Here is a 26,966-nt window from a genome sequence, read left to right as displayed (position 1 = left end):
CAGTCCAGTGCCAGTTACGAACCACCAATAGGGTTGATCCAAAGCTGTAACCGAAGTTGATGATCACCTATGCCCAGGATTAACGTCAAGCGCAAAATGCCAATGAGATATTGCCAAACTTTGGGTGCCAAGAGGTTGCCAAGTACACAAGCCGGAGACTAGCTCTAGGGGGGAAGGAGGTAAATAAAGGTGAAACCAATTCATTTGTTGCTAGCTATTAATGCATATTTTGGTTTACTGAGCTTGAAAGAGAGCCCTAGGTGTTCAGAACTCATCGTTTTCCAGTGGACTGACTGATAAGGTATATGCAAGTGTATGACATGTCGGTAGGAGATACGAGAGTTCAGAGGTGGAGCACACGCCTTTCAGTCATCGCCCACAGCGTTGCAATCGCCTTCAGAGCTCGTGAGTTGTCAATCCAAAGAGGGAACTGTGAATTTCCGATCGGTAAGCTCAGTACCTTGAAGGCAATAAGGTAGCTTTGCCGAAAAAAGGAACGATGCGTCTACCGATTGGCTAAGACATCCCAAATTGGCTCGACCAAGTATCACGGCCACTGATTCCATGTTGTTTTTACATAGTAGCGAAATCGTCGAAACCCCGACACACCTCCTCCCCAAACAGCAGACCATTCTGGTTTCTTTTTTCCCCCTCGCCACTGGAGGCCGAATTGCTTAGAGACCTTCCCTCTTCGATTCGGCTGTTAAGATGCGTGTGGGCACAGCAAATGGAGCCGCCTAAGCTCTGGGCGCACGCGGAACGTATTCATGGTTCATAATGCAGCTCATTTCTTGCTGTCGCTTGGCTCTCCCTTGGCGATAAATACCTCCCGTCCCACCAGCAATTCTGTCACTCTCCCCGCAAGTGATTCATTGCCCAGAACGCCAAGCTCAACGACGCCAAGATATTCTTGATGCTTATTGCACTTTTCACTTCAAAGCCCTCGCAGCCCCCTCCATGATGCTGGAGCTTCCATCCGTGCGTCGGCGACGACTGTCGAAAGAAGCAAGTCCTAATGGAAGTCGAAAGTATAATTGATAAAACCTTGGCTAGTTAGGAGTCCTGCAGGTGATATGACTTGCTTTGAGATGTCTACTGTATTCCAATGAACTTGTTACTCTGATAAGCAAGCGAGACACCAAGACAGTCTACTCTAAGTTCGAATCATAGACCTTAGGGTTACCGACTACACAAGCTGTGGCCAGCAAACGCCGCTTCGCCTGTCTATAACTACATTTGGGACCACGCACCTCCTAGCCAGACTCAGGGAGCTTCCTATATGAGCGAGATCAAGAACGTGCTGAACAGCTTGAACGGCACAAACTCGGCATGGAACAGCCAAGATGATGAGGTACTTGATCAACTTCAACAAGAACGACAACCCGAACGTGACAGACAAGTCAACTGGGAGCTCTCAAGTAAGAAAATAGTTACCAGTGATGAGGCTTGGGAGGCATTCGGGGCCATTCCTATTGCCAAGGGACATCGGGCTGACCTGTTCTCTCAATGGTTCGATACTCTCGTTGCTTCATGATCAAGATGTACGAGAGGGTGGAGCGATTTACAAAAATGTTCACCGGGGGCGTGGCTTAGGCTAGAATGCTCGATTCGAACTTGAACCAGGTCAACGGGCGGATTGTGAACAGATTTGTCCCGTTGATGTATGCAGCATCAAGACTGACTGCTTGAACACCTAGTTCAACAGATTGGACATTCTCTAGTCATTTTGACAGTCTTGCTAGCTAATGGGTGATTGAAATCACGCGTCTTGTACCCCCCACTCTTTGCGTGGAAGACCGTATGTACTCTGGTCTCATGCCATCCACCAAAAAAATCCCGGAGCGTAGAGTCCTTAGGATCTAGGTGAAATCTATCCAAACTGTATACATGTCTAACCAGTAGTCATGTTTTCTTCCTAAAACCATACGCCTGCTGTGACACGACGGTATCGTTTGCTGTTCGTTGTAATCACAAGCCCTGCGAATTCGGTGCTGTTCAGCGTTGTCTTTTTCCCCCTCCAATGCATCATGTCGGGAGTCTGAAAGGGTGGGCCTCGGTGTTGAATACGTATTCATCCAAGCTAATGAGCTCGGGTGAAGAAAAAATCAGATAATAATACTTGAGCGTCTGAGAAAGCCAAAAACTCTGGAGGTTTGTTCATGTTAATAAGGCCCTCATGGTTTTGGGATTAGATTGGAGAGGGGTGGGGGATACATACCTCCATAGAGTCTGTTTTCTGGGTTTCGTCGGAAGGAACGGTAACATCAGCAATAGCAGAGTTGGCAAATTCTGTCCGAGTCGCTTTGATGGCTGATTGAAACATGTTCCAGGCAATATCCTGTAAGTCTTGCTGTCCAGTCATTCTATAAAGAAGAAAGACACTTTCGATAGCTTCTGGACGGAGGATGTACTTGGGATCGCGCGCATTCTTAAATCCTTTTCGCAGCCTCTTGTCACCTTCTTGCTCCCATCTCTTTTCGTCCCATCGGCAGTTTCCTGTCATTGAAGAGCAGGCAATAAGATTGAATATCTCTGGCATGAGCCCAGAAGGCATGGCATCGTAAGCCCACGCACAGCCGCGAGCAACGCGATCGCCAAGATCGATGTGGTTGTCAATGGCAAACAGCTTACCACCCAGACCCAGCATTCCGCCTACAAAACAAGACAGATGTTGACCTTCGGCGATGTGATCAACTCGATCAGGATAAATATAGGCGTCACCAGCAAAGAGGATATCAACATCATCCTCCGTCATGGGCCGAAACAGTAGGTGCTGCTCCACAATCGCCATTGCGCCAACATACATCTTCTCATATGTCTTATCTAGCCCGCCAAGAAGGGTATACATCTTAGGCAAATACTCATATAGTGAATCTGCAAGTGCACCTAACGAGAACCCGTTGTCTGTATCAACTCTCTCCTCCCGGAAATTGATCATCTTGGGCCACATTCCGGGGAGCTTTGATTGATATTGAGTCCGTTCAAGGAAGCGGGTGATTCGGTTAATAGCGTCAAAGTATTTCATGTCGCCCGTAAGCTGTGAAAGGCGTGTAAATTCGAGGGACAACGAGCACGGGGAGGTCGACGGATCGTGTAAGCCCGCTAGCTGGGTACCTTTCTTGGCGTCCTCGAAATTCAGCCAGAACCCAGGGATTCGGTTAGGCGTATCAAAGCCCATGTAGAGCATATCTCCAAGCTCTCTCGCCTTTTCGAGAAGGGCTGTCTCGCCACTGAGATCATACGCACTGAGGAGACCGCCCAGATGCCGAATCGTCATCTCAAATATGTTGGCACTCTTCTCGGTAGTTATAGCCCAATCCAGTTGGGCAGCAACTTCGGCAGCAGCATAGAATTCTGTACGGAAGCCCATGATCCACAGCGTGTCCAGCGAGTCGACTAGCGTGGCAGCCCATCCTCCAAAGGTATCTTTTCCCCGAGCACTGACAGGTGTGAGCTCGTCGTGGGTCCACGCATAGCGTTTATAGCTATCATAGTTCTTCTTGAAGACGTCTCGGACGGCCTTCTGGCGTTTCGTAGCTTCGGGGTGTGGGTTCGCGGCGCCGTAGACGTTTTGGACACGAGGGAGCCGAAGCGGCCTGCCATTTGGGAGAGGCGTGATGGCGTCAGAGATGGGATAGAATTGGCGTACGGCCGACCAGTTGAATGAACTCGGACGGAATCGGACGTGGTGTTGCGGCGAGTCCGGCGACTTCAGAACAACGACAGGCGTGGACAACCAGTACGGGTTGTAGAGCAATAGCACGGCGACGAAGACGAAAACGACGATCAAGGTGAGGCGCGGTGGCCGGCGAGGTACAATCATGGTTTCAGATGAGATGCCAAACAGGAAATTCGTCGAGATGAGATGTTCATCTTGCTGCAAAAATTGAAGGGGAGCACGGGATACAAATGCAGTTGGTCAAAGTTGGCGAACCTGTCACAGGACAGGGGGCTGATGAAGCTTAACTACCACCTGGAACGAGTGCATGGATGAATACATCTATTCTTGGCGGATTGACGACGGCGGACATACAGCTCAGTGCAGCGGGCGCTTAGACAAACGGGTGGTAGCCGAAACAAGCGGCAGGCTAATAGAAACACATACCTCGGTGTTGAGGTCTGTTGTGAGCAGGGCACGCGTGGCCATAGCTCCAAACTAACTCAATTTCAACGCTCCCTTCCCACCTCCCATATCATCATCAACGGCAACTTGGTTTCAACAATACAGCTTATGCTCTCATAATCGGGCGGATTTATCCACTTGTTGACTGGGTCTAAACTGCTTCTTGGTAAATGTTTTCTGCCCTGGTCATGTATGGGCGTGAAGCCCTCAATCGCCCAGAAACATTTATTAATTCCAGTGTACTCGGTCATCGCTTACTTCATTGCGTATGCAATCCTCAACCCGCGACGCTTGAACAGCTGGAATTTCTGGCGTTGGTTTGTCTTCAAAGAGACCACCTTTAACATCACAAAGGATTTATGGAGCTCTTTGTTTATTGCGCCTTGATGACGGGAGCTATCGAGGTGACCCTCCAAGCGCTTTCCTGACTTCATCCAGACACTACAAGCAGTGATTGAAAAGGGGGAAGGAAAATATATTGTCATTCCCTCTCTATCTTTAAAAACAGCTTGCGCTTACACTTTGAACAGAGAAAAACAAACTAACCCTGGCACGCTGCATCCGCTCCGACACGAATTTCCTGTTTCTATATCCATCTTCATCCAGCTCTTTATGATGCATCCTGAGCGAGAAGCTTGCTCTTGCCAGCCAAGTCCGTTGCCAGTTGCCTCATCGGGATGTTGGCCATAATGTCGAAAACACTGACTTCGACAGCAACTTCCTTGGCAATCCAGTTTCTAACTTCAACAGCAACCAAGCTATCAACACCATAAGCACTCAGTGGCTTGCCCGCGTCAACATCGTCCTCAGGCATCATCATCAACTTGGCCAGACGCTGCACCAGAGCAGAGGTGATCAAGTGAACCGCCTCATCATCAGCCTTTCCGCACCGGACAAGCTCGTCACGGAGCGAGACACTGGCAGAACCACCAGCGCCAGAACCGGCGGCCGTCTTCCTAAGGCCAGCGAAGCGCTGATCTTGAATCCAGTACCAGGCATCGTCGTGCTCGTTGTAAGGAAGACCACACATTACCTGAGGCGGGTGTGCATCAGAGCCCTCCAAGGCAGTTGCCATAAGTCCGTGAAGATCACTTTTGTGCATGACCTTGAGACCCATGGCCTTGACATGGTCGACGTATTCGTCGTGTTCGGCAACGAAGCCAACACTCAGAAGATAGCCAATGTCGATAGTCATGGCACGCAGACCCTGGCTACGGCGGTAGGCAGCAAAGTAGTCCTGGAAGATGTTGCCACAGCCATAGTTTCCTTGTCCGCGGTGGCCCATGACACCTGCGAGAGAGCTGAGCATGACGAAGAAGTCAAGTTCTTTGGGAAGAAGCTCGTGCAAGTTCCAAGTTCCGTGGACCTTGGGACCAACGGTTGTACGGACATGGTCTGCAGTCATCTTATCAAACAGAGTATCCTGTAACTTGTGGTTAGCAATGCAACACGTGCTGATGGATTTAGTGAAAGAACGTTCGAACTTACCCGGAGAACCATAGCGCCAGTGACGCATCCCTTGATAACAGGGACATTCTTCGACTTCAGGTCATCCAAAACTCCTTGAAGTGCTTGCTTGTTTCCGACGTCACAGTCGTATGCATACGTTGTGGCTTCGTACGTCTTTTGTAACTCGGAAGCAAACGCCTTGTTCTCCTCACTGCTAGCAGCGGAACGAGATAGCAGAACCAGATGTTTGGCGCCCTTCTCAGCAAGCCAACGACCAATCTCCTTGCAGATACCACCAACACCAGCAATGACGTAAGTGGCATCAGCTTCAATACCAACGCGGGGAGTCCGGGGGACAGCAGGGACCATGTCAGCATCATCTACTCGCACAACGACCTTGCCCATGTGCTTTCCAGCCTGCATGAAGCGGAAAGCCTTTTCGACCTCAGCCATTGAGAATAGTTGAATCGGCGCGATGGGCTTGACAGAACCGTCGTGAATGAGCTTAGCCGTATCCTCCCAGAGAGCAACAGCTCGAGGTGTGGGGTTGTTTTCGAAGTCCAAAAGGTTGACACCGATGTACGCCTTGTTATCCAGGAAAGGCTTCATGTCGAGACCAGTGTTGGCAAAAAGATCGGCTTTACCAATCTCCAAGAATCGTCCAAACTTGGCAAGGCAGTGCCATGACAACCGAAGAAGCTCGCCGGCCAAGGAGTTGAGAACAACGTCCACGCCCTGGTCATTGGTGGCCCTCATTACAGCCTTGGCGAAGCTGCTGTCACGACTGCTGAAGATATGATCCTCTGGGATACCGTACTGGTCCATTATGAGCTTCTTCTTCTCTTCTGAGCCGACAGTGGCAAATATTTCGGCTCCCTTGCGCTGCGCAATCATGATGGCAGCCTGACCGACACCTCCAGCAGCAGCGTGGATCAAGATCTTCTCGCCCTTGACAAGGTTGCCGGCAGTAACCAGAGAGTAGTAGGCCGTAAGGAAGATGAGGGGCATAGAAGCTGCCTCTTCAAAGCTCATCTTCTCAGGAACAGCAATGGCGCCCTTGGCGGGGAAGCGAACATATGTGGCGAAAGTATCGCAAGATGCAGTCATTACACGGTCACCAGGCTTGAAGTCCGAAACGGCTGATCCCACACGTGTGACAACACCTGATGCATCCACACCGAGCTTGTTCTCGGCGAGGTTGCCCAAGGCGACGAGGACGTCTTTGAAGTTGAGACCCACTGCTTTGACCTCGACCTCGATCCAGTCTTCGGGCAGGGGCTCGTAGTAGACCTCATCCTCCTCCCATCGGAAAGTGTCGAGAAGACCAGGAGTCTTGATGGTGAGCTTGAGGGGGCGTCCACAGCCCTTGAATGATACAAGCTCTGGCTGACCTTTGGCTTCGTACTTCCGAAGAGAAGCGTCAACGTTGAGGGTTCTCTCTACTCGCGGGACGTAAACAGTGCGGCCACGGGCAGCGTATTCCCCATCGAAACCGTCGCTGCGGCTGTGGCTCATAGCTACCTTCAGAACGTTCTTTGCAGCTTCATCGAAGTTGATGCTGCCGGATGTCTCCAGGTCAAGAGTGGCGAGACGAACTCCTGCGTTTTCGTTGCGAATAGCTCTAGAAAGGCCAACCATCAGGGACTTCATAGGTTCCGGGCAGTCCATTGCGGCACCACCCGTAATCCAGAGAGTGCCAGCGGAGCCGAGGATGACTTGGCGCAATCTCTCCCAGTTGTCGTCTGTGAGGTCGGAAAGGACCGGGTTCTCCCACTCTGCAAGAGAGAGACAATACTTTCCGTCCAACTGGCTGTTGGAGGTATCAAGATCGTCCCATCGCACGATGGCGACATTCTGAGCCGCAGAGACAAGGTGCTCTTGAATCGAGCGGCTGAGCTTCTCAGATGCTTCGGACCCTGTACTGATAATGACGAACTGAGAAGGGCCGGAGACTTCCTTCTGTGGTTTCGTAGAGAGAATCAACGAGACAGGCTCCTTCGACACCTCCCGATCGCCACGAATGTCGACGTCAACACCCGAGAAACCAGCCTGCACCAAGGCAGTGTTCCACTCCTCAACGTCCAGGAGAGGACCACCCTTGCGGCCATCATCCTCACCAAGCCACCATCCGGGGAGAGGACCCATAATGAACCCTGAAAAGATACGCTTGATGGTGACTTCTGATAGTACGAGGCGACCGCCTGGCTTGAGCAGAGACTTGCAGTGAGCCAAGGTCTCTTGGATGCTCTTGGTGGCATGGAGGACGTTTGCGCAGACAATGAGATCGTAGCTCTCAGGGTGAATCCTTGCTCCGTGGGCTCGTTTTCAATGTTCAGAGTGGTAAACTCCATGATTGATGCATCGTTAGAGAAGCGGTCAGCAGCCTTGGCGAGGAATCCGGGGGAGATGTCCGTAAAGCAATACTTGGCTGCCTTGGAAGTGCCATCCGCATTGCGCAGGCGCTCGAGGACATGGTAGGTTGTGCCACCGGTTCCAGCCCCGATTTCCAGGATCTTGACCCCGGGGCTCTTGTCTGCGATCATCCCCACGTACTCAGCAACGTTGGTGTTGAAGCTCGTTCCGAAAGCACCACGGTAGAACGAGTACAGCAGGTCACCCTCGGTCATGACCTGAAGAGGCTCGACCTCCCTCATGAAAATCCTGTTGAGGTTCTCTCCAATGCGATCGACCATCTGAACCGTGATGTCACCACTCTCAGACAGAACGATCCTCTTGCGAGCGGCATCTAGCTCCGCCTCGACTTCTGCCTCGCTGGCTGCAAGTGGGGGAAATTGCTTGATGGTATCGTGCATCCACTCGACATAAAGTTTCCAGAACCCATCCTGGGGTACGAAAGATTTGCCTTCCTCACTTTCGAGCCAGGCGAGGCATCGGTAAATGTGAACCAGACAGACGTACTCAAGCTTATCAAGGACAGATTCATCGTCCTTGCTCTTCAGGGTGCGCTTGTAAACCAAACTTTTGATCTGCGAAGGTTCAAGCAGATCAGCGTCCTCGTGCCAAGTCTGACCAAAGCAAGAGGCCCTCGTCTCCTGGGTCTTCTGAGCATCTCCTTCGCCAACAGAAGCCAGAGACACACCATCCATGATGATCATGGGCTCTGAGAGGTCCTCTGATATGGTGATGGAGGACTTCCATGTCGTGTAGCTAGTCTTCTGGGCGGTGGAGCATCCATGAAGTTTAGTTCCAGGAACACCCGAAAGCTTGGCTGAGACAAAGATGCGATCAAAAGAGAAGGGAACCACCGCCTCACTAAGAGACTGGTCTTCGCCGCTGATGGAAGGGAATAGAAGATGGAGCACGGAGTCCAGTGTGGCAGGATGAACAACGCTAGGGTACTCAAAGCCCTTGGGCATGACAGACTTTGTGTCCGGAACGCTGATGACGCCGTAGCTTGCATTCGGACCCGCAAACAGTTCCGTCATGTTGCGGAATGTCGGCCCGTATTGCATGCCGATAGTCTCTACAGTATCGTAGAGGAAGCTGCGGGCGGGCTTTTGGCAGATCTTCTTGGCGCTGGCGAAAGATTGTGCGTAGCGCTCGTTCTCAAGGGCTAGCTCGCGCTGCATGGCGGGGGAAATCGAGGACTTATAGGTAACGGAGACCAGACCCCGTGCATGTACTGTCCATTCCTTGATCTCTTCAGACCAAGACGATACGGAGAACTCGTTCAGAGTAGAGGAGGGTGCGGCTTTTGTTCCAGTTCGGCGACCATGGAGTTGTATCATGACTTCAATACCTTTTTCGGTGTCGGGGACCCTGAGAGCGGTGTCAATGGCAACATCGCGGAGCTCGTATCCGTAAATCTCCTCCGTGGCGTGTTCCTCGGCAAGCTGGCGAGCTGCCTCGATTGCCATGACAACAATGCCTGCTCCGGGGTATAGAATATCACCCTGAACCTTGTGCTCACGGATCCATGGGCTTTCGGTGCACCGTAGGTGGCAACGCCATGTCGGATCCGGCGTACCCGAGACACGATAGCCGAGCAAGTCAGTCCGAGGCTTCTCCCTAAGTCTATACTCGCGGCTGAGATAGGACTCGTCCCAGAATGTGCGTGTGTGGTTCCATGCATATGGCGGCAGGTCGACCAGCATGTTTGTGTTGTCGGAGACTTCGTTCACTTGGTTGATATCAACGTCACATCCCTTAGACCAGAGCTGCCCCATAGCCTCGAGTGCTGTCTGGGCTCCGTCAAACTTTCGTCTGAGCATTGTGGTGTAGGAGAGGTCGGAAAATCGGTCCTCGGTGGAAAAGGTGTCGAGAAGGTAGCTCCGTAGAGCAGAGTGAGGGCCCAACTCGACAAAGACGCTAGCGAAAGCGGTTCTGTCGTGGGATCGAGCTTTGCCTTGCGTGTGATACAGGAGAGAACGAACAGCACCAACAAAGTTGACTGGGGAAACCAGATTGTCAACCCAGTAAGATGGTTTCATCTGTTCAGGAGTAACCTGCGCGCCGGTCACAGATGAGAACATGGGAATTTCAGAGGAACCATGTGGGATGCCCGCCAGAACAGTCTCATATCTCTCCCTTGCGGCTTCCATGTGGAAGGAATGATAGGCAACGTCCATAGGTAGTCGTGTGCATGGAATCTGTGCCTCCTTCAGAATCTCCTGCAGCTCGTCAATGGCAACGTTGTCACCAGAGACGGTGCACGCCTTGGGGCTGTTGAGACAGCCGACAATGGCCTTGCCAAGCTTGAGAGATTGGAGGTGCTCGCCAATACTTTCAGCGCTAGCAGAGACGGCCAACATGCCGCCATTCGTAGAAACTGTCTGGGAAACTTGGCCTCTCAGCCAAGCGATCTTGACCGCTGCCTCATGGTCGATGAAGCCTGCGCAGTAAGCGGCTGCAATCTCACCACTAGAGTGGCCCACTACTGCGACTGGCTTGACACCCCATGCTTTTGAGAGGTCGATAAGAGCAACTTGCAAAGCGGTGCATGCAGGCTGACTGTAGTCCGTTCGGCGCAAGTTACAGTCCGCCTCGTCACGTTCCAGCTCCTCAGTCAAAGTCCACGGGCAACCTAGTGACTTAAGAATCAACTCGGAGCGCAGCATGCTGTCTCGGAATGCCTTGTAGACAGAGAGTCCCTTGCCCATCCGGAAGTATTGAGCACCTTGACCAGTAAAAACGAAGGCTACTCTTGGCACCGAGGAGTTGGAGGATCGAACCACAGCGGGGATCTTCTCGAGATTCTGGCGAAGACTTGCGACGTCAGATGCAATGGCAAAAGACTTCCAAGGTAGCATGGTTCTCTTGGAAAAGAGAGTGTACGAAAGATCAGTCAGAAAAGAAGACTTGCTTGAGATCTTCCCATCCAAGTAGGTTGTCAATCTTTCCACGTTGCGCTTCACGCCCTCTTGATCATTGGAAGAAAGCACGAAGAGCTTCGAAGTAAGTTCGTCGTTACTGACGCTGCTGGATGTCTCCATGTCAGATCCATTATCGCTGCTCGCACTGGATATGGTAGGGAGTCTTGGTTCAGGAGTTGTAGAGTGGCGTCCTGGGAGACCATGACGGAATAAATAGGATGCAGCGTCTTCGAGGATCACGTGAGCGTTGGCTCCTCCGAAACCAAAGGAGTTGATGCTCGCCCGTCTTGGGCCACTGTGCGGCCACACTTGAAGTGTAGTGGGAACCTTGACGTTCTCTGGGAGCTGGATCTGGGGGTTGAGTTCCTCAAACCTGACAAGGATGACTTAGTAAAGAATTCTTCAACCTTCGCTCTCGTTTGAAGACTTACCACAGGTTCTGAGGTATCAGGCCTCTTTCTACAGCCAAAGCAGCCTTGATGATACCGGCAACACCAGCTGCGCCCTCCAAGTGTCCAATATTGGCTAAGAAATGGGTTAGTCCTACAAGCATCAAATTCAGGGATTCAAACTACAAACTCTTCACTGAGCCTACATAGAGATCAGATTTGCGACCGGGATGGTCTCCAATCGTTTTTAAGATGGCGCGAGCTTCCAACGGGTCACCCGCCTGCGTTCCGGTGCCGTGAGCCTCAACATAGCCCGTCTCCGCAGGATCAACGCCTGCGTTGCGGTAAGCTGTGCGGATGAGCTCTTGCTGAGCTTCGCTGTTTGGCAATGAGATGCCAGGGGTTCTGCCGTCTTCATTTGCTGCCGAAGCCAGCACGACAGCTCGAATGGTATCTCCGTCGCGAATCGCAGCATCAAGAGGCTTCAAGATGGTGACACCGAATCCCTCTCCACGAGCGAAACCATTGGCGTTTGCATCCCACATCTTGGACTTGCCCTCAGGAGAGAGAATCTTGGCGGCTCCGAGGAGAATGGACATGTCAGGTCCAAACATGAGGTTAGCACCCGCAACTACACTCTGCCGTCAGAGAATTGGATTAGTGTTATGTCGTAACATCGCTGCGTCCTGAGACTTTTCTTACCATCTCTGCTTCTCCAGTACGAATGCTCTGGCAAGCCAAGTGAAAGGCAGTCAGACTTGACGAGCATGCAGTGTCGATTGTCATTGAGGGACCTTTGAGGTTATAGAACCAAGACAGCCTATTTGAGGCCAAGGACGATGACAGACCCGTAGCATCTTGAAATGACGTTAGAAAGTATAGTTATGGATGATCGAAGGAGTTGAAACTAACGATAAATAGAAGGCGCCTCATTACTTTGGGCTTGTAAGTTAACAAAGTCGTTGGTAAACGTCCCAATATAGCATGACGTTTGTGTTCCTGAGACGTCTTCTAGCCTCAAACCAGCTGTCTTAAGTCAGCATGCATTTCAATGCCAATCATTCCATAGTCGGCTAGTTACCATTCTCAAAACCTTCGTAGGCGGCTTCGAGAAGCATTCGCTGCGTAGGGTCCATTGCTTTAGCCTCTTTGGGGGTGACAGAGAAGAAGGGCGCGTCGAAGACCTTGAAGTCTTGCTTCAAGAAGTGTGCGTGCCTGAGTTGAGGTAAGCTGATGCCACTCAAAGGTTACAATAGCATCATGCAGACTACCTTGGCTGAATGCTGCCCAGTCTTTCGGGATCAGGATGGTAGAAACCATCGACATTGTAGCGATCCTTGGGGATCTCAGAGCGCGCAGAACGAGCATCCAGGAGCATCTGCCAGAACTTCTCTGGGTCAGAAGCATCTCCTGGGGCTCTCAGACCAATGCCAATGATGGCAATGGGCTGATTTGTGCTCGAGGCACTGGCGGGCGCGTCAATAAACGGCATTTTGCGGAATAGGCAAATAAAAGAAGCAGAATTACTAAGTGGGTGGCTAACGGGTATCGTAAACTTATGATGAAGTCGAGGTTGAAAGGGACTTGAGTGTCAAAGAACACAAGAGGGAGAGTGAAGCTGGAGGGAGATTTGAATATGATATTTCTGCTTCGAAGAGACTCTGTCCGAAGGATTCCGCAGCTTGTTCGCGTTGCTTAGATCTCTATCCAAGATAACGGCCCATATGCCGACCACGATCGACTCCATCTAAATGATTGAACCAATGTAATCATAAGCTCCAGGCACGTTGCTGACTCCCAACTTCTGAACTAGAAGGCAGATTGGTTGCACGGTAGTTTCCATGCCCTTGTCAAAGGAGTTCTATAACCCGATCACCAAGGGCTTGCCAAGTACGAGAAAAATCTGGGGATGTTGGGATTCATTGTGGACTATCTCCATCTCCAGGATTGAGGTGGTTGAATGGGTCCACGAGAGCATGAGCCCTTGGATCCGATATTGCCGTGTGGGTCTATATGCCGGACCGCTGACTCGGGTCTCGAGATATCCCAGCAAGGCCGAAACCGTTGATCAACACCCAATCACAAGGTAAAGATAGCTTTCAATGTATTTTTGAACACGTGGGCGTCGTCAATTGTGGGCAGAGAATGAAGACACGCAGACCAAGGTGCCGCCGGCAACGCTGCACCAAGCTTTTGACTCATCTTTGCTTATCGCCCGATGTTGCAAGGAGCGGATGCTAGGAAAATCGAACCCTCCATTTTTACTTTGGGCAGTAGCAAATAGCTGCTATTCCCGATCTCTTAGTCCGAATGGATGTCGGCACCAATATTGTTTGTGACACTTTGAATCTTGACAGATGACAAGTCTGCGCAATCTCATTTCACTTGAATTTGCATCAGTGAGCCCTCTCATAGATTTTAGGTGGTCTCTCAGTTGATAATGCTAGCTTTTTGGACTAGAATACGACCCGTTATCAGCTCTTAGACAAGGCAGTGTCGAAGCTGGTGACATTACTTGCGCATTCATCTTGCTTCAAAATATAGTTCAATGATCAACCGCACATCTTCACCATGACTTATTTTACTTGCTTTCTTTACTAGTTTTCTCGAAATTCTGGGTCTTTGCCATGTTGATACTGATCCTAGCATGGGCTATACTACAAGAGGTCAACATGTGTTTCAACTTCAGCCTCATTCAAATAATTATGCCCGGTCAATGCGAATTCGTTGACGATACTATGGAACGTTCTCACGCTGCTCTGGCATTATCGGTCACCTCTGAGGCGGGGCCCAAGTCAAGAAACCACTTAAGAATGAAATCACGAGCCCGGGGAAGTTGAGATCTGAATGCCCCATAGTAAACCGATTAACTGGGCTAGGGTATGCGCCAGGAACCCATTTCCCATCCGTTGTCTCACCTTTGGCGGGGGCCCCAGCGGGGTCAGTAGACAAGAAAAAGCGCGCACAATTGCACACTATCTTTAGTCGCGGAGGTCCTCACAGCTCTTCGCCGCCAACATGGCGGTTTCTTCTTTTGTCTTAATGGAGCCACACATTTCCTATCAGAATTATTCAACTCCTTACCTTTAAACTGTAGTCCTGCCTATAGCAATAATAAAATTTCTCATAAGTATAGCAGGCCTAGGCTTATTAAGCTGTTGTCTTCATCTTTAAGGATATACGATATGCATCTATACTAAGGCTCTCGGACTCGTTCCGTTTCTTTCAACCTAGCCTATGTTGTTGCGATGTACTTGCGTCGGAGCTTGAGTACGTAGTGCAGTGTAATCTACGTAAGAGTTTCGAAAACGCGACGTTACATAGTTTACCGAAACTAAACGTACCACTTGATGTGGGCGGAATTGAGATGGAGGTACGGCTGACGGATGTCATCAATGCAGCCCATTGGCCATGCTCGACGTGCACTTCGGGGCTAGCTTCGGCATAAACTCGTGGATGCCCCAGATAATACGTCCATTTACATCGACGGTGTTCAATATCGTTCGTGAGATAGGTCATAACATATAGCATGCATAGTTGGCGTCGTAATAGTCTAGGGTAAGTGTATCAGAAGCTAACACTATAAGAATATCACTGTCTGCGGCAATGACAAGAATGAAATGATGAAGAGATACTCTGTGTAATGCTTGCAATGCAGAAGCAAGCGGCAAAGTAGATGCCAGTTGTCGGCATTTGCGACGTACCAAATTGAGCTGAGCCACTCTCAAGTAGTGCGAGCTTGACCATTGTGACTCTTTCCTGGGAATATTGATTTAATGCAAGTGTTACGGCATGATTGAGCTCGTTTGTTCTGAGCTACTGTTGGAGCCGAGGGCGGCTCTAGACCCTGAACATTTTAGTCTGCTTTTCCCACATACCGTTGCGATTGAGGTGTTTTCTCAGAAAACTCCGCAACCACATAACGAGTGAATTGCTTAGGAAAGCGATGTGGATAACATTGAGCCAGGGGTTTTGTAGTGGGCTGGTTCGATTGCTCTGAGACCTGCCAATAATGTGAAGTCGTCGGAGCACGTTCCTGGGGCCCCGCAATTTGGGTTACGCAGTTAGACTACCAAACGAGAAGTGATAAGGCAGTGCACGGCTCTTTGGTTAAGTCTGACCCTTGACGAGCGGGCCGCAACTTCAGGGAGTTCCTGGCCGTCAGCCTCAACCTTGCATACAGGCCAAGGGTTCCTCAAGAACTGCCGAGCTTCTTGTTCGATTATAGAAGCTTTTGAAGAGCTCCATCGAACTAGCTGCAGGAGAAAAGCTTATTTTTCAACGTACCCTTGGAAAGTGCTACATCATCAAGCACGAGTCAATGCTTGTTCGAAGATTAGTATTTCACCCATGCGTTGACTATCCAGTCCTCTAGCAATTCTACAAGAGACAAAACATCTGATTGGTTTTCTTTGATCCCACGTGGAATCATATCAAAAACTCGTGTCGTCTGTTATTGGAGATACTATCGTAACATGGCCGCTCCAGAGTCGCTCTCACCCTAACCCACGGTTTCCCTTAGCGTGGGGTTCATGCAACCAGGTTCAAAGGTAGCGATGTTTTAAGTAGGTCCTGTTTAGGAGGAACGTCTCTGTGGCCAAACCTCCGGGCATTTCCGGAAGCCGAAGTAATCTTTCAGCACGTTATGTCACCGCACTCCGTTCCTTGCTACTACGATTTGTGACAGTTGCTGCCAAGCTTTTGGCACTTGTATCCTCCGCACTTTTCCAACAGGATCTCATGAGTACGATATTATCGGCAACAATGACAGAAGCTATCCGTTCCGAGACAATCGAGAAAGAACTCGGGCCTAAGCTATCAGTTGAAGCTCGACTACACTTGCCTGAATCAGCTGGCTTCGACAAGTCGAACCTGCGCTTCACAGAATATGAGAGACCGGTTAGTGGAACACTGATTTGTTTATCGTGACGATAATACTGAACTGGGACTTCCGCAGACGTACCTGGCGGCTGTTGAGCCGGGCTGCGACGAAGACGTGGTCCAGGTGGTGAAATACGCGAGGGAGAAAGGCGTTCCATTCGCGCCTCGTTCAGGACATCATGCCGTGACAACGACGATGCGTCATTTGAAGAATGGGATCCTCATCGATATGAGGCCTTTGAACAGGCTGAGCTTCGATGCCGAGAGCCAACAGGTAACCGTTGGAGGGGGCGTACTAACGGACGATTTTGTAAAATTCCTCCAATCCGTCGGAATGGAAGTCAGTAAGTAATAAAACCCTCAAACCTCGTTGGTCTTTGCCAAATGGCATTATGTACTGACGTGATATAGACGTTGGGTCTTGTCCAACCACAGGTGTTATCGGAGTAGCGTTCGGGGCCGGACTTGGTCGTCTCCAGGGCAAATACGGTTTCTTACATGACAATATGGTATCCTGTAAGCTGATTCTTGCCGATGGGCGGGTTGTCATAGTGTCAAAGGATTCAGAACCCGATCTATTCTGGGCTATTCGAGGTGCCGGGCACAACTTTGGCATCGCCCTGGAGGCCACATTCCGAGTTTATCCCCAGGCAAACAAGGGAATACACTATACGTGGGACCTAGAGTATACTCTGGATCAGTGCGATGCTGTCTTTGACACACTCAACAGCGTGCACGAGAGTATGCCTGCGGAGCTGGCAATCTTTGTGCTTTGGCTCCGTCAGAGCGAAGGAGGCCGAAAGGTGTGTTATTTTTAGCTGTGTAAACTTTCTCGTTGCTAACTTGAGATGCTTTTCAGCACCATATACTCGTCAATATTGTCTGGTCAGGCAGCGAACTCGAGGCAGCTCCTTGGGTCAGCCGGTTCGAAAGCCTGAACCCTGTCCTCAACAGCGGTAAAGTAGCAATCAGCTGGGCTGATCTCCCATGGACTACATACAAGGGAATGAACAAGATCCTTAGCAAACCAGAGGTGTGGTCACTGGCTCCCAACAAGATGATGGGCGCGGCCTGCGTGGAGAAATTCGACCTCAAAACAACTCGGGCTTTCCTGGAGAGTGTCAAGGCAATGAACGAGGAGTGGGCCGGCAAAGGCACTTTCGGGGCCATGTTCGAATGTTTGCCACACCAAAAAGTTAGAGAACTGTCCGATGAGGCGACAGCTTTCCCATGGCGCTGGGGCTCGAACCATTTCTTGTAAGTTCGAGAAGTCGAAGCTTTCAACACGGGTCGTTATGTACTGACTTAACGTTACAGAATGCTCATGGCCACACCTTTGAAGACGGAACATAGGGAGGCGTTTGAAGCTCACCTTGACCACTGGAAGAAAGAGTTTATTGCAACATCTGGCTACGGCAGATTGCAGCAGTACGTGAACTATGGAAACACTACGTCGACGATGAGAGACCCTCCGGAGGCTTTGTATGGCTATGATTCATGGAGATTGGAGAAGTTACGCGCCTTGAAGAGACGCTACGACCCTGAAAATGTATTTCGTTGGTACCAACCATTGATGGAGGAGAGCTAGTCGCAAAACTGAAACGTTATTTGAATTTCTCTTATTGTTTGTCAGACATCCTTCAGTAGGCACTCTTTTACTAGTATTTTGAATTCATAAGGAGTAATTAGCAATGTTGCTCTGAACTAGGTCTTTGTTTTGCTGCCATGAGAATTTCCATGGATGGTTTAATCAAACAAGCATGGGATGATTGGAGCACATCTCCACGTTCAACGAGTCAACGACAAAATGTGGGTTCCGAGAAGTGACCCCTGAGCTGTCATTCACCCACACATCGGCCCATGTCCGAGTCAGTGACCCGAGTTCCGGTATACCCATCCCTTGTCTCAACTCCAGAGTCCCTCGTTTTCGGGTCCCTGGTTCCATCTCGTTATGGAGCATCGTTAGACTTCTATAGTACAGTATGTCACTAAAGGAGCTTGAGCATTCGAACCAATGCTGAACATTGTCTTAAGCACGTTGGCGGGGCTCTATCTCTGGCGTTGGCATGTGATTGTTAGCCAATGGTGGACAGAGCTCGAAGATAGAGGGGCTCTGTGAGAGCTACTCTCAAAGCCGGAAACTGTTTCATAACGATTGTGAAAGTGGAAATTGATGGCGATAATCTTTTGTTGGGTTTACTCCAGAATACCAGTAGTACAGTGGCTCACTGGAAACATTACCAACTCGACGAAACGCGGATTCCTAAACTTCACAATGGCAACTAAGACTCTACTGTTAGATGCATGGCGTGAATTGTTGGTGCCAAAAACTCATCATGGTTTCTCATTGTACATCCTGATACCCATATTCCTCATCGTCATCAACCTCTCATGTACCCTCTATCGCATGATCTCTCAGGCCCGCCTCGCCCGTAAGCTCTCATGCCGTTCACCACCCCTCGAACCCTCAAGCCTCCCTCTCGGCATCGACACCGTCCTCTCCTCCTTGCGCGCAGACCGTGAACAGCGCACGCCAGACCATGTCGCCGCCCGCTTCGCCGCTCTCAACGCGTACACCTTCCGTATCTCCCTCCTGGGCACGACGAACCTCGTCACCGCCGACCCGCGCAATATCCAAGCCATCCTTGCCACGCAGTTCTCTGACTTTGGGATGGGCCTGGCTCGGAGTACGAATCTCAAGACGGTGCTCGGACGGAGCATCTTCGCCGCGGACGGCGCAGCGTGGCGGGCCGCAAGAGAGATGATGAGGCCGTTGTTCAGTCGCGACAATGTCTCGAGACTGGAACTGCTAGAGGCGCATGTCCAGACCCTGTTTCTCTGCATCGAGAAGGAGACTACCACTGCACCGGAGGGGCGCTGGTCTGGTGCCGTTAGCCTGGCTTCCCTGTTCCCGTCTCTCACTCTCGACTCCGCGACAGAGTTATTCCTGGGCCAGAGCACATCCACTCTCGAAGCGCGCCTACGAAATGACAGCTCCCATCTAGGAACGGCATTCAACCACGCGTTCGAGCGCATGCTCACCATCCTCGGCACTCGCATGCGTCTCCGCAGCTTGTATTGGCTTTATGGTACCAAGGAGCTGCAATCTTGCGTCAAAATCCTGCACGCCTTTGTCGACAACGCTATCGCCGCCTCCGACCGAGCGAGAGCCCAAGGCTCTTCCCTGGCACAATATGACTTCCTCGATGTCCTGCGCGAACGCTGTGCCGGCGGTGACGAAGAGGTCAGGGAACAAGTCCTCGGACTCCTCGCTGCTGGCCGGGACACGACTGCCTCGCTGATGGGCTGGGCATGGTACTGTCTCCTCCGGAACCCGCGTGTATTCTCCAAACTCCGCTCTGAAATTATCTCTACGTTTGGGGTCGACTCACCAGATCCGTCAAGCACAATATCGTTTGCGTCATTAAAGCAGTGCACATACCTCCAACACGTTCTCTCCGAGACACTGCGCGTGCACTCCGTGGTGCCCTTCAACTCCCGCCGTGCCTTGTGCGACACTACGCTCCCTGCAGGCGGCGGCCCTGACGGGGAGAGTCCCGTCTTCGTGCCTAAGGGGACGGAAGTCAACTTCAGTACACACGTCTTGCATCGGCGGGCGGATATTTGGGGCGAAGACGCGGACGAGTTTATACCAGAGCGGTGGGAGAGGAAGAGGGGTGCGGCAGGCGCAGCGTGGCATTTTGTGCCGTTTAATGGTGGGCCGAGGATATGCATTGGGCAGCAGCTGGCGTTGACAGAGGCTGGGTATGTGCTTGTAAGGATGCTACAGCGGTATGATGCTGTGGAAGGTTTGGATATCGATCCGAGCCGAGATTGGCATAACTTTACTGTGGTATCCAGCCCAGGGAGCCCAGTTGATCGGAATGAGGCGGTTCTGTGTCGCTTGAAGGTTTCCCAGAGATGATGCTGGTCAGGATTGGTAGTAGAAGTTCGGAGAAAAGGATGAAATGCGGATTTGATGACAATGTTGGGAGGGTCGAGTTATGAGTTAGTTCTTGACCGAATTAGAAAAAGGTTCAGCGGACCTGGAGATCCATTCAAATAGAGTCCATATTTGCCGAACAGCCAAGAGCTCTAAATAGGTACAAAAGCTAGTGCCGACTAGTTTCAAAGTATATATGCCTCCGTGTCTAAAGAGCGACCGTAAGAAGGTTACCAAATAACAAAGGGTATCGTAAAAGAGAGCCAGAAGTCGCATAACCATGTACAATACTTGACTCAGATATTCTCCCTGGGTGTCACTGGAGAAGCCCCCAAAACACTCATACCACTATCGATCGATTTGGTTCGGACAGATGACGAACTCTTGCCCATGACGATACCGACCTGGCTAGTGACAACATCTCGTCCGTTGCGCAGCTCCCAACTGCCCTGCCGCTCGTGATGCACCCCTCGCTTCGATATCGACAAGTCTGGGTCGCTAGCCATTTTCTCGGCGGCCTTAAATCCGCCTAGCCTGGCGATCCGACCGCCACGGTCCTTGGGCCCCGCTGCTGCCCGATGAATGCGGAAGCCACCGAGAACGGCCGCCACGACGACGACTAGACCGAGAACGGCGAGGACAATTACCGCGCCGATAACCCCTGCAACAGCGGGCTTTTGCACGGCCGAGCGAATGACTTCGCCGACAGTGGGCGGCGTCTTTGTGGTCCTCCACTCGCAAAACGCCTGCACCGAGCCGCAGATGCTGCACCACGTCGAGACGTCGACGCCAAACTTGAGCATTTCTTGCTTGAAGTAGCTGTATGTCACGCGCGTTTCGGTATTGTTGGAGAGCCCGAAGAGAGAGTATTCTTTGAATGGTGTATTCGGGTCGGCGTTTTCTCTGTACAGGAAGCGGACGTAGAGGTTGTCCTCGGTAGGGTACGCATCAGGCTCGTTGGGCTGGTCGCCAATAAGCTCGAAAACCATGGCTACACCGTTGTCGGGGATGTTCCAGAAGGGGCTTGTCAAAGTCTGGTTTTCTTGTTGAAGCTGGGCGAGAGAGAAAAAGGACATGAAGGGCTCGTGGGAGCTGAACATGAGCGTCATTTTGTTGGAATAGCCAGCGAAGTTGCCGTTGGCTTCGAAAGCGTCAACCACCTTCCGACCCAAAGTTCTGCCAGCAATAGTTCGGATCATATCGCCCTTTTTCAGACCAGAAACTGCCTGGTTGGAAGTCATGTTGAGTTGCTGCTGTCTGGCGTACATCAGGAGGAACTCGCTGTGCTGTGCGTAATCGGCTTTCATTGCATCATAGATGGCTTGCTCGTGTGAGTAGCGGTAGCGGACGTATTCGTAGAGGTTGTAGGCGTCCCAGAAGTTAGCGCTGTAGGGAGGTATTGTGCTGTCGTTCAGAGGCGAGGTGCTGAATAACGACTGGTACCCAGGAAGAGAAGCTTCGTAAAGACTCTCCATGTAAGGGTCAAGCTGCATGACAGATGTTGTCGAGATCCTCCATTGTGGGCAATCCGTGTTGCCTTGGATGCTGCAGTAAACTCATTAGTTATCTCTATAATACTTTGCAGTGCTATTGGACTTACCTAACAGATCGCTCGTCCGAGAACCCCAAGGTTTCAATTATAGGATATTGATAACCGTCCAATGGATACTGAGTCGAGTTGCCAGACAATGTTGAATAAGAGATGTTCATTCCCCCAGTATCTGAAGCAAAAACTTGCGTGATCGGTGGATATAGGCCTTGCATAAACGAGCTGGCGCTGGCCGCGATATGGGCATCGGGAACCGAAAGTATCGAGAGCTGCTCATGCTCAATTACGTTTCGCGCAATGCCTTTGATTGGGGCGCGAGAAGTAATGCGACCCTCAGTGACATTCGTCCGCGTCCCGCTAGACAAGTATCGCATTCTGAAGGCATTGCCTTGAGCATACAGCTGCTGCGCGCCCTGGGGTGTCAATACGTTTTGAAGTTCGCTACGCAGAGGCGTTCGTTCGCCATGCATAACCATGGCGACAGATGCCCATACTGAAGGGTTGGAGGACTGAGCTGAAGTTGTCGAGAGCAGAGCGCCCATTAGCAAGACCAACGATAAGGCACCCATGTTGAGAACTGATCGCAGTAGTCAGGTTCACACGGGAGGTGGAGAAGCTCAGGTACGAGAACTAGATGGACAAGAGACGGGCAGCCGCCAAGACAGACACGGTGGGATGGGCTCGGTTTAAAAGAACAAAGCGACTGCATGGGACTAGAGAGCGGGAGGGACGATCATGTAGCAACGCAGCCGGAAGCTACGTTACTGACCTGGGCTGACGGCCTCCAAGAGCAACAGACAGCTCTTGCTGCACCTCGACTCAATAGTGTCTCTTCCATCAGGCGGGTTGCTTTGGAGGAGATATGTAGGTAGTACAATGACGTGCTAGACAGGCAGCACATTGAAGCGAGTCATGGTACAAGCCGGGCATGGCGAAGGCAACGAGGATCTAGTAGCCACCGTTGGAACTGTCGAGACCTGGTTGGTCAAGCCCCGTGGTGATGAGTGACACCAATGGGGCATGGCGTGGGAGGTGCAGCGAGGATCTAAAGTGTTTGCGGTTGGAGTGGGAACGGCGGCATGCGGCTGACCTGACAAAATCAACGAGCTGGGTAGCAACATGAGGTTAGGTTAGGTGACATGGTGTGCATGATTAGGTGAGAGTATTGGCGTCTGGAAAAGAGAAGATGGACAACCGAGGGGCCGAGTCAGAAGGGGACTAGAACTCGGTGCGGGGTGAATGCATGGCGCCACAAGGTTCCAACATTCGTTATCAGTTACCCTCGATGCCTCCGACCAATGAGTGAGCAAGCCATTCAGCCAAATGGCGCTCGAACGTGAAGGCGGCAGATGCCGCAATCGGCTGTATTTTCCGGAACAAGCTGTGCGAACGCCGTTTTAACCTGCGGCAACGTCGATCAGGCGGGGAGAAGGGCCCTGGTCGAGGCGGTAAGGAATGAGCGTGGCTGTTACAATACCTATGTAGTCGACTCAGGCTGGAGTCCTGTTGGGCAAATGAAATGAGCCAAACTCGGTGCAGAGAGTCCAGGCAACTCTTGTGCCTTGGACAACTCAATGTTAATAAGCTATCTGTAAGGTCATAGTCATCTCAGTGTTCTCTCTGAACAGTTGGATGTCGAAAAGGAAAGGAGGGTCCGGGAGGCTGGTAGCGGAAGATAGAGTGCTGTGGCTTGCACATTTAGGTTGCGCCATAAGCCATCCCTGGCTGGGTTTGTCCAATAGGCTTACACCAAAGTGCTCACATGTCCCCTTTCGACAAGGGACGGATAAGGGAACACTTTAGCGTTGTCCAGTAAGCTTGAGCTTGGTTGTGTAGTCGGGCGTCGCGGGCTGAATGTGATCTGTGATCTAAGACAGCGATGGAGGAGCGCATCGAGTTGAGATCTACGGTGAAGGCAATGGCTTGGGGGTCCGACTCGATTCGGCGTTGGCGTTGTGGCATTCAGGAGAAAGACAAGGCAACTGGACTGTGATATTCGATATCATGTTTGGTCACCCAAACAGTCAGCTGTTTATCTTGTTAGATGATTCATCCTTTATCTCTCTTATCTCTTTACAGCGAACTCTCCAAATCCACCAGGCTCTTGAGCACCGCATCCTTCTCTCCCTCAAACTTTGCACTGGCAACCAAACCCAGCGGTCGTCTGCTTCTGCCTCCTCCATATCCGAAATACCTGTCCAAAGCAGCCTTCAATCCAGCAACGCCCAATTGCACCAGCACCCAATCCGCTTGGCTCAGCTTCGTCTGCAGCTCTTGTGCCTCCTTGAGCTTGCCCTCGTCGTACAGCTGCAGCAGCTTGACGTGCACCTTGGGCGTGAAGTTGGCCGCGGCTGCAATGACGCCGTTGGAGCCGGCCACGAGGCCGTGCAGGAAGAAGTCCGACTTGCCCGCGAACGCGGCGAACGGCTTCGGGATCTTATCGTCGTGCGCCACGCGGTGCAGCTTGCCCAGGTTGCCGCACGTCAGCTTACAACCCACGATCTTGGGGTTGGACGCCGCCAGCGCGGCGATGAGGTCCGAGTCGAGGTCGATACCGGACGTCACGGCAGGAAAGTTGTACAGAAGGATGGGTATGGGCGATGCCGTTGCTACATCGTCGAAGAACTTTTGGATTACAGGTTTTTGCATCGCACCGGCTGTAGAAGAAAACGTGTCAATAGCGTGTTGATACGACAGCAGCAAAGGGCAGGCTTACTCCAGTAACTCGGCGACAGGACAAGAGCGTAATCCGCTCCCGACTCCTTGGCTTCGCTGCAAAGCTGGATTGTTTCACGCGTGCTCTGCGCGCCGCAGCCGGCGATGATGACGGCGTCTGGATTGCCATACTGCTTCAGCACTTCGGTCGCCGTCGTGATGACCTGCTGTCTCTCCGAATGGAGCAGATGCGGTGCCTCCCCGTTGGATCCCTGGATAACCAGGCCGGCCACGCCTGACTTTGCGAGCCGCTCGACATGAGTCTTGAGGGCCTCGAGGTCCAAAGTCTCGTCTTCATGAAAGAAAGCCACGACGGGCGCGTAGATGCCGCGAGGGGGTGCACGTGGAGCCATTGTGTCTATTGAATGTAAAGTGAAATAAGAAGAGTAAGAGGCCCAAAGCTACATGACCGCCCGAAATGTTATCCTAGCTACTCTTATTTGACACATTCGTCCCTTTCTCCAATTCCCCGAAATGATGTGATTTCGGTCCTCGTGTCCTGTTGTCCTCGGAGCATTTGCTAATCATGCATGGTGCACCCCCAATAAAGTGGATTGTGAACCCGCGGGCCCCTCATCCGAGATCAGCTCACGCCGGTGCCGGACCCTTGATCTGGGCCCTTAGCCGGGACCGCCTCCGAGTCGGCTGGAGTCCCGAGACCCCTGGTCGTACTCATAGCTCCATCGTGAACCTCGTATTTCGAGGAGCACTGCAACACGGACATCGCATCGCATCGCATTGCACCGCAAGACGTTGAAGAGAGCTATTCACAATGAGTTCAATCAAACAGAAAACATCCGTGTTCGAGCGATCAGAGTTCATCCCACCCGACGCCATCTTCGATGTCACCAGGCGGTACATCGCAGACACCGATCCCGACAAGGTCAATCTGGGTCAGGGCACTTATCGCGACGAAAACGGGCAGCCGTGGATTCTACCGTCAGTAAGACTGGCTGAGGAGTCACTCGGAGCGCCTGGGCACGAGTATCTCCCTATTGCGGGATTGAAGTCCTTCCGCGATGAAGCTGTCAAGCTGGTCTTCAGCACCACCAAGGCATTTGCAGAGAACAGAGTAAGTGACCGCGAGCTGTTGTGGGACACGTTCTTCTGACATTTGCTAGATCGCATCGTGCCAATCGCTCTCGGGAACCGGCGCCCTCCTCCTCGCCGGACTTGCCCTGAAGAAGGCCGCCACGGGGGTTACAACCATCTATATCACCGACCCAACATGGTCCAACCACGAACTACTCTTCAGCTCACTAGGCTTCGAAGTGAAGCAGCTCCCCTATTACAAAGACCGCGCATTCGACTTTGACGGTTACATTGCTACCCTCAAATCCGCTGACCCTTCCTCCGCCGTCATCCTGCATGCCTGCGCACACAACCCGACGGGCTGTGACCCCTCGCAGGAGCAGTGGAAGCAGATCGCCTCCGTCATAATTGACAAGGGAATCTTCCCCGTCTTCGACTCTGCATACCTTGGTTTCAACTCCGGCTCCGTCGACGACGACGCGTGGGCGATCCGATACTTTGTCGACGAGCTGGGTCTCGAGGCGGCGGTCTGCCTATCGTTCGCCAAGAACATGGGCTTGTATGGTGAGCGTGTCGGTGCTGTCACGTTTGTGGCGAACTCTGCGGATAAGGCGAAGACCGTGGGTTCGATCTTGGAGAATGTGCAGAGGGCGACGGTGTCCAACCCACCTGCCTACGGCGCACGTATTGCTGCAGCTGTGTTGGAGGCTCCTTCAATCAGGGAGCAGTGGAACAAGGACCTCATTACCATGTCCGGACGTATTCGGGCCATGAGGAAGAAGGTCTACGACGAACTGGTCAGGTTGCAGACGCCGGGCGATTGGTCACACATCGTTAAGCAGAGCGGCATGTTTGGATACACGGGCATCAGCAAATCTCAAGTCCAGCATCTCGAAGGTTTGTTGTTCCAGCAATCTAGCTCGTGTCACAAATCACTGACGGTTTCTTGTAGAGAAATACCATGTTTACATGGCCGATACATCACGAATTTCAATTGCAGGGCTCAACGAGAAGAACGTCGAGTACTTCGCAAAGGCGCTCGACGACACCGTCCGGAGTGTGGAATGATGGACCCAGTGTTTCCAAAGTCAATAGTATAGCTCATCAAGATCACGTTTAATTTCCGATTTCCATTCATAAACCAAACATCCGATACCGCGGCATGATTGAATTCGCGGAGCATAGCAGTGGCCTTTCACGAGATCCCGCGATCGAGGATGATGCTGACACCGCCGTCCACCGAGCGGAGCTCCACCCTCGGCTGCCCCTCCCGAGACTGATAAGCCGGCAACCCCGCCACCGTCAATCTGTCTGCGGGTATACTGAGGGGTAGATTCTTCCCTTGAACGCTTACCGGTTCCCCAGATACCGCAGGAGCTCTCCTTTACTCCGCCTCCACCCCCTCTATCGAGATAGCTATGTGGAGCATCGCGATCCAGTGGTAGTTCATGGCCTCCGAAGAGCCTGCCGGAGGAGCTCCGGCAATGATTTCTATAGGTGTCTCGGAGGATTACCGCTTTTGGCTTATCGAGGTTCTGGACCAGACTTGAGG

At 51.7% G+C, this 26,966-nt stretch overlaps 7 protein-coding genes across 7 annotated transcripts; 3 read left to right on the top strand and 4 right to left on the bottom strand.

The window, feature by feature from the left end:
* Window positions 1-2,025: 2,025 nt before the first annotated feature.
* Window positions 2,026-3,823, bottom strand: ColSpa_07310 (endoplasmic reticulum mannosyl-oligosaccharide 1,2-alpha-mannosidase; the record flags this gene model as incomplete). Its single annotated transcript, XM_049273522.1, has 3 exons — window positions 2,026-2,145; window positions 2,219-3,205; window positions 3,446-3,823. 3 exons carry the CDS (start codon window positions 3,821-3,823, stop codon window positions 2,026-2,028), a joined length of 1,485 nt encoding a protein of 494 aa, XP_049129479.1.
* Window positions 3,824-4,733: 910 nt separating this feature from the next.
* ColSpa_07309 (highly reducing polyketide synthase azaB) lies at window positions 4,734-12,786 on the bottom strand (the record flags this gene model as incomplete). The annotated part of the gene is made up of 9 exons (XM_049273521.1): window positions 4,734-5,546; window positions 5,612-7,817; window positions 7,850-11,278; window positions 11,337-11,476; window positions 11,501-11,932; window positions 11,997-12,151; window positions 12,207-12,320; window positions 12,376-12,509; window positions 12,566-12,786. The coding sequence occupies 9 exons, from the start codon at window positions 12,784-12,786 to the stop codon at window positions 4,734-4,736; spliced, it is 7,644 nt and encodes a 2,547-aa protein (XP_049129478.1).
* A 3,272-nt stretch (window positions 12,787-16,058) lies between these two features.
* ColSpa_07308 (FAD-linked oxidoreductase chyH) lies at window positions 16,059-17,763 on the top strand (the record flags this gene model as incomplete). Its single annotated transcript, XM_049273520.1, has 5 exons — window positions 16,059-16,193; window positions 16,252-16,519; window positions 16,611-16,978; window positions 17,035-17,432; window positions 17,493-17,763. The coding sequence occupies 5 exons, from the start codon at window positions 16,059-16,061 to the stop codon at window positions 17,761-17,763; spliced, it is 1,440 nt and encodes a 479-aa protein (XP_049129477.1).
* Window positions 17,764-18,582: 819 nt separating this feature from the next.
* Window positions 18,583-20,083, top strand: ColSpa_07307 (cytochrome P450; the record flags this gene model as incomplete). The annotated part of the gene is made up of 2 exons (XM_049273519.1): window positions 18,583-19,940; window positions 19,966-20,083. 2 exons carry the CDS (start codon window positions 18,583-18,585, stop codon window positions 20,081-20,083), a joined length of 1,476 nt encoding a protein of 491 aa, XP_049129476.1.
* A 331-nt stretch (window positions 20,084-20,414) lies between these two features.
* Window positions 20,415-22,236, bottom strand: ColSpa_07306 (uncharacterized protein; the record flags this gene model as incomplete). Its single annotated transcript, XM_049273518.1, has 2 exons — window positions 20,415-21,663; window positions 21,719-22,236. The coding sequence occupies 2 exons, from the start codon at window positions 22,234-22,236 to the stop codon at window positions 20,415-20,417; spliced, it is 1,767 nt and encodes a 588-aa protein (XP_049129475.1).
* Window positions 22,237-23,740: 1,504 nt separating this feature from the next.
* ColSpa_07305 (L-threo-3-deoxy-hexylosonate aldolase) lies at window positions 23,741-24,735 on the bottom strand (the record flags this gene model as incomplete). The annotated part of the gene is made up of 2 exons (XM_049273517.1): window positions 23,741-24,324; window positions 24,384-24,735. The coding sequence occupies 2 exons, from the start codon at window positions 24,733-24,735 to the stop codon at window positions 23,741-23,743; spliced, it is 936 nt and encodes a 311-aa protein (XP_049129474.1).
* A 419-nt stretch (window positions 24,736-25,154) lies between these two features.
* ColSpa_07304 (aspartate aminotransferase, cytoplasmic) lies at window positions 25,155-26,482 on the top strand (the record flags this gene model as incomplete). Its single annotated transcript, XM_049273516.1, has 3 exons — window positions 25,155-25,454; window positions 25,504-26,311; window positions 26,367-26,482. 3 exons carry the CDS (start codon window positions 25,155-25,157, stop codon window positions 26,480-26,482), a joined length of 1,224 nt encoding a protein of 407 aa, XP_049129473.1.
* Between the last annotated feature and the right edge of the window lie 484 nt (window positions 26,483-26,966).

Source organism: Colletotrichum spaethianum (genome assembly GCF_022836535.1).
Source record: "Colletotrichum spaethianum MAFF 239500 DNA, contig18, whole genome shotgun sequence".
Lineage (NCBI taxonomy): Eukaryota > Fungi > Ascomycota > Sordariomycetes > Glomerellales > Glomerellaceae > Colletotrichum > Colletotrichum spaethianum.
The sequence above is the reverse complement of the archived record's forward strand: the minus strand, read 5'-3'. Positions and strand labels throughout refer to the sequence as shown.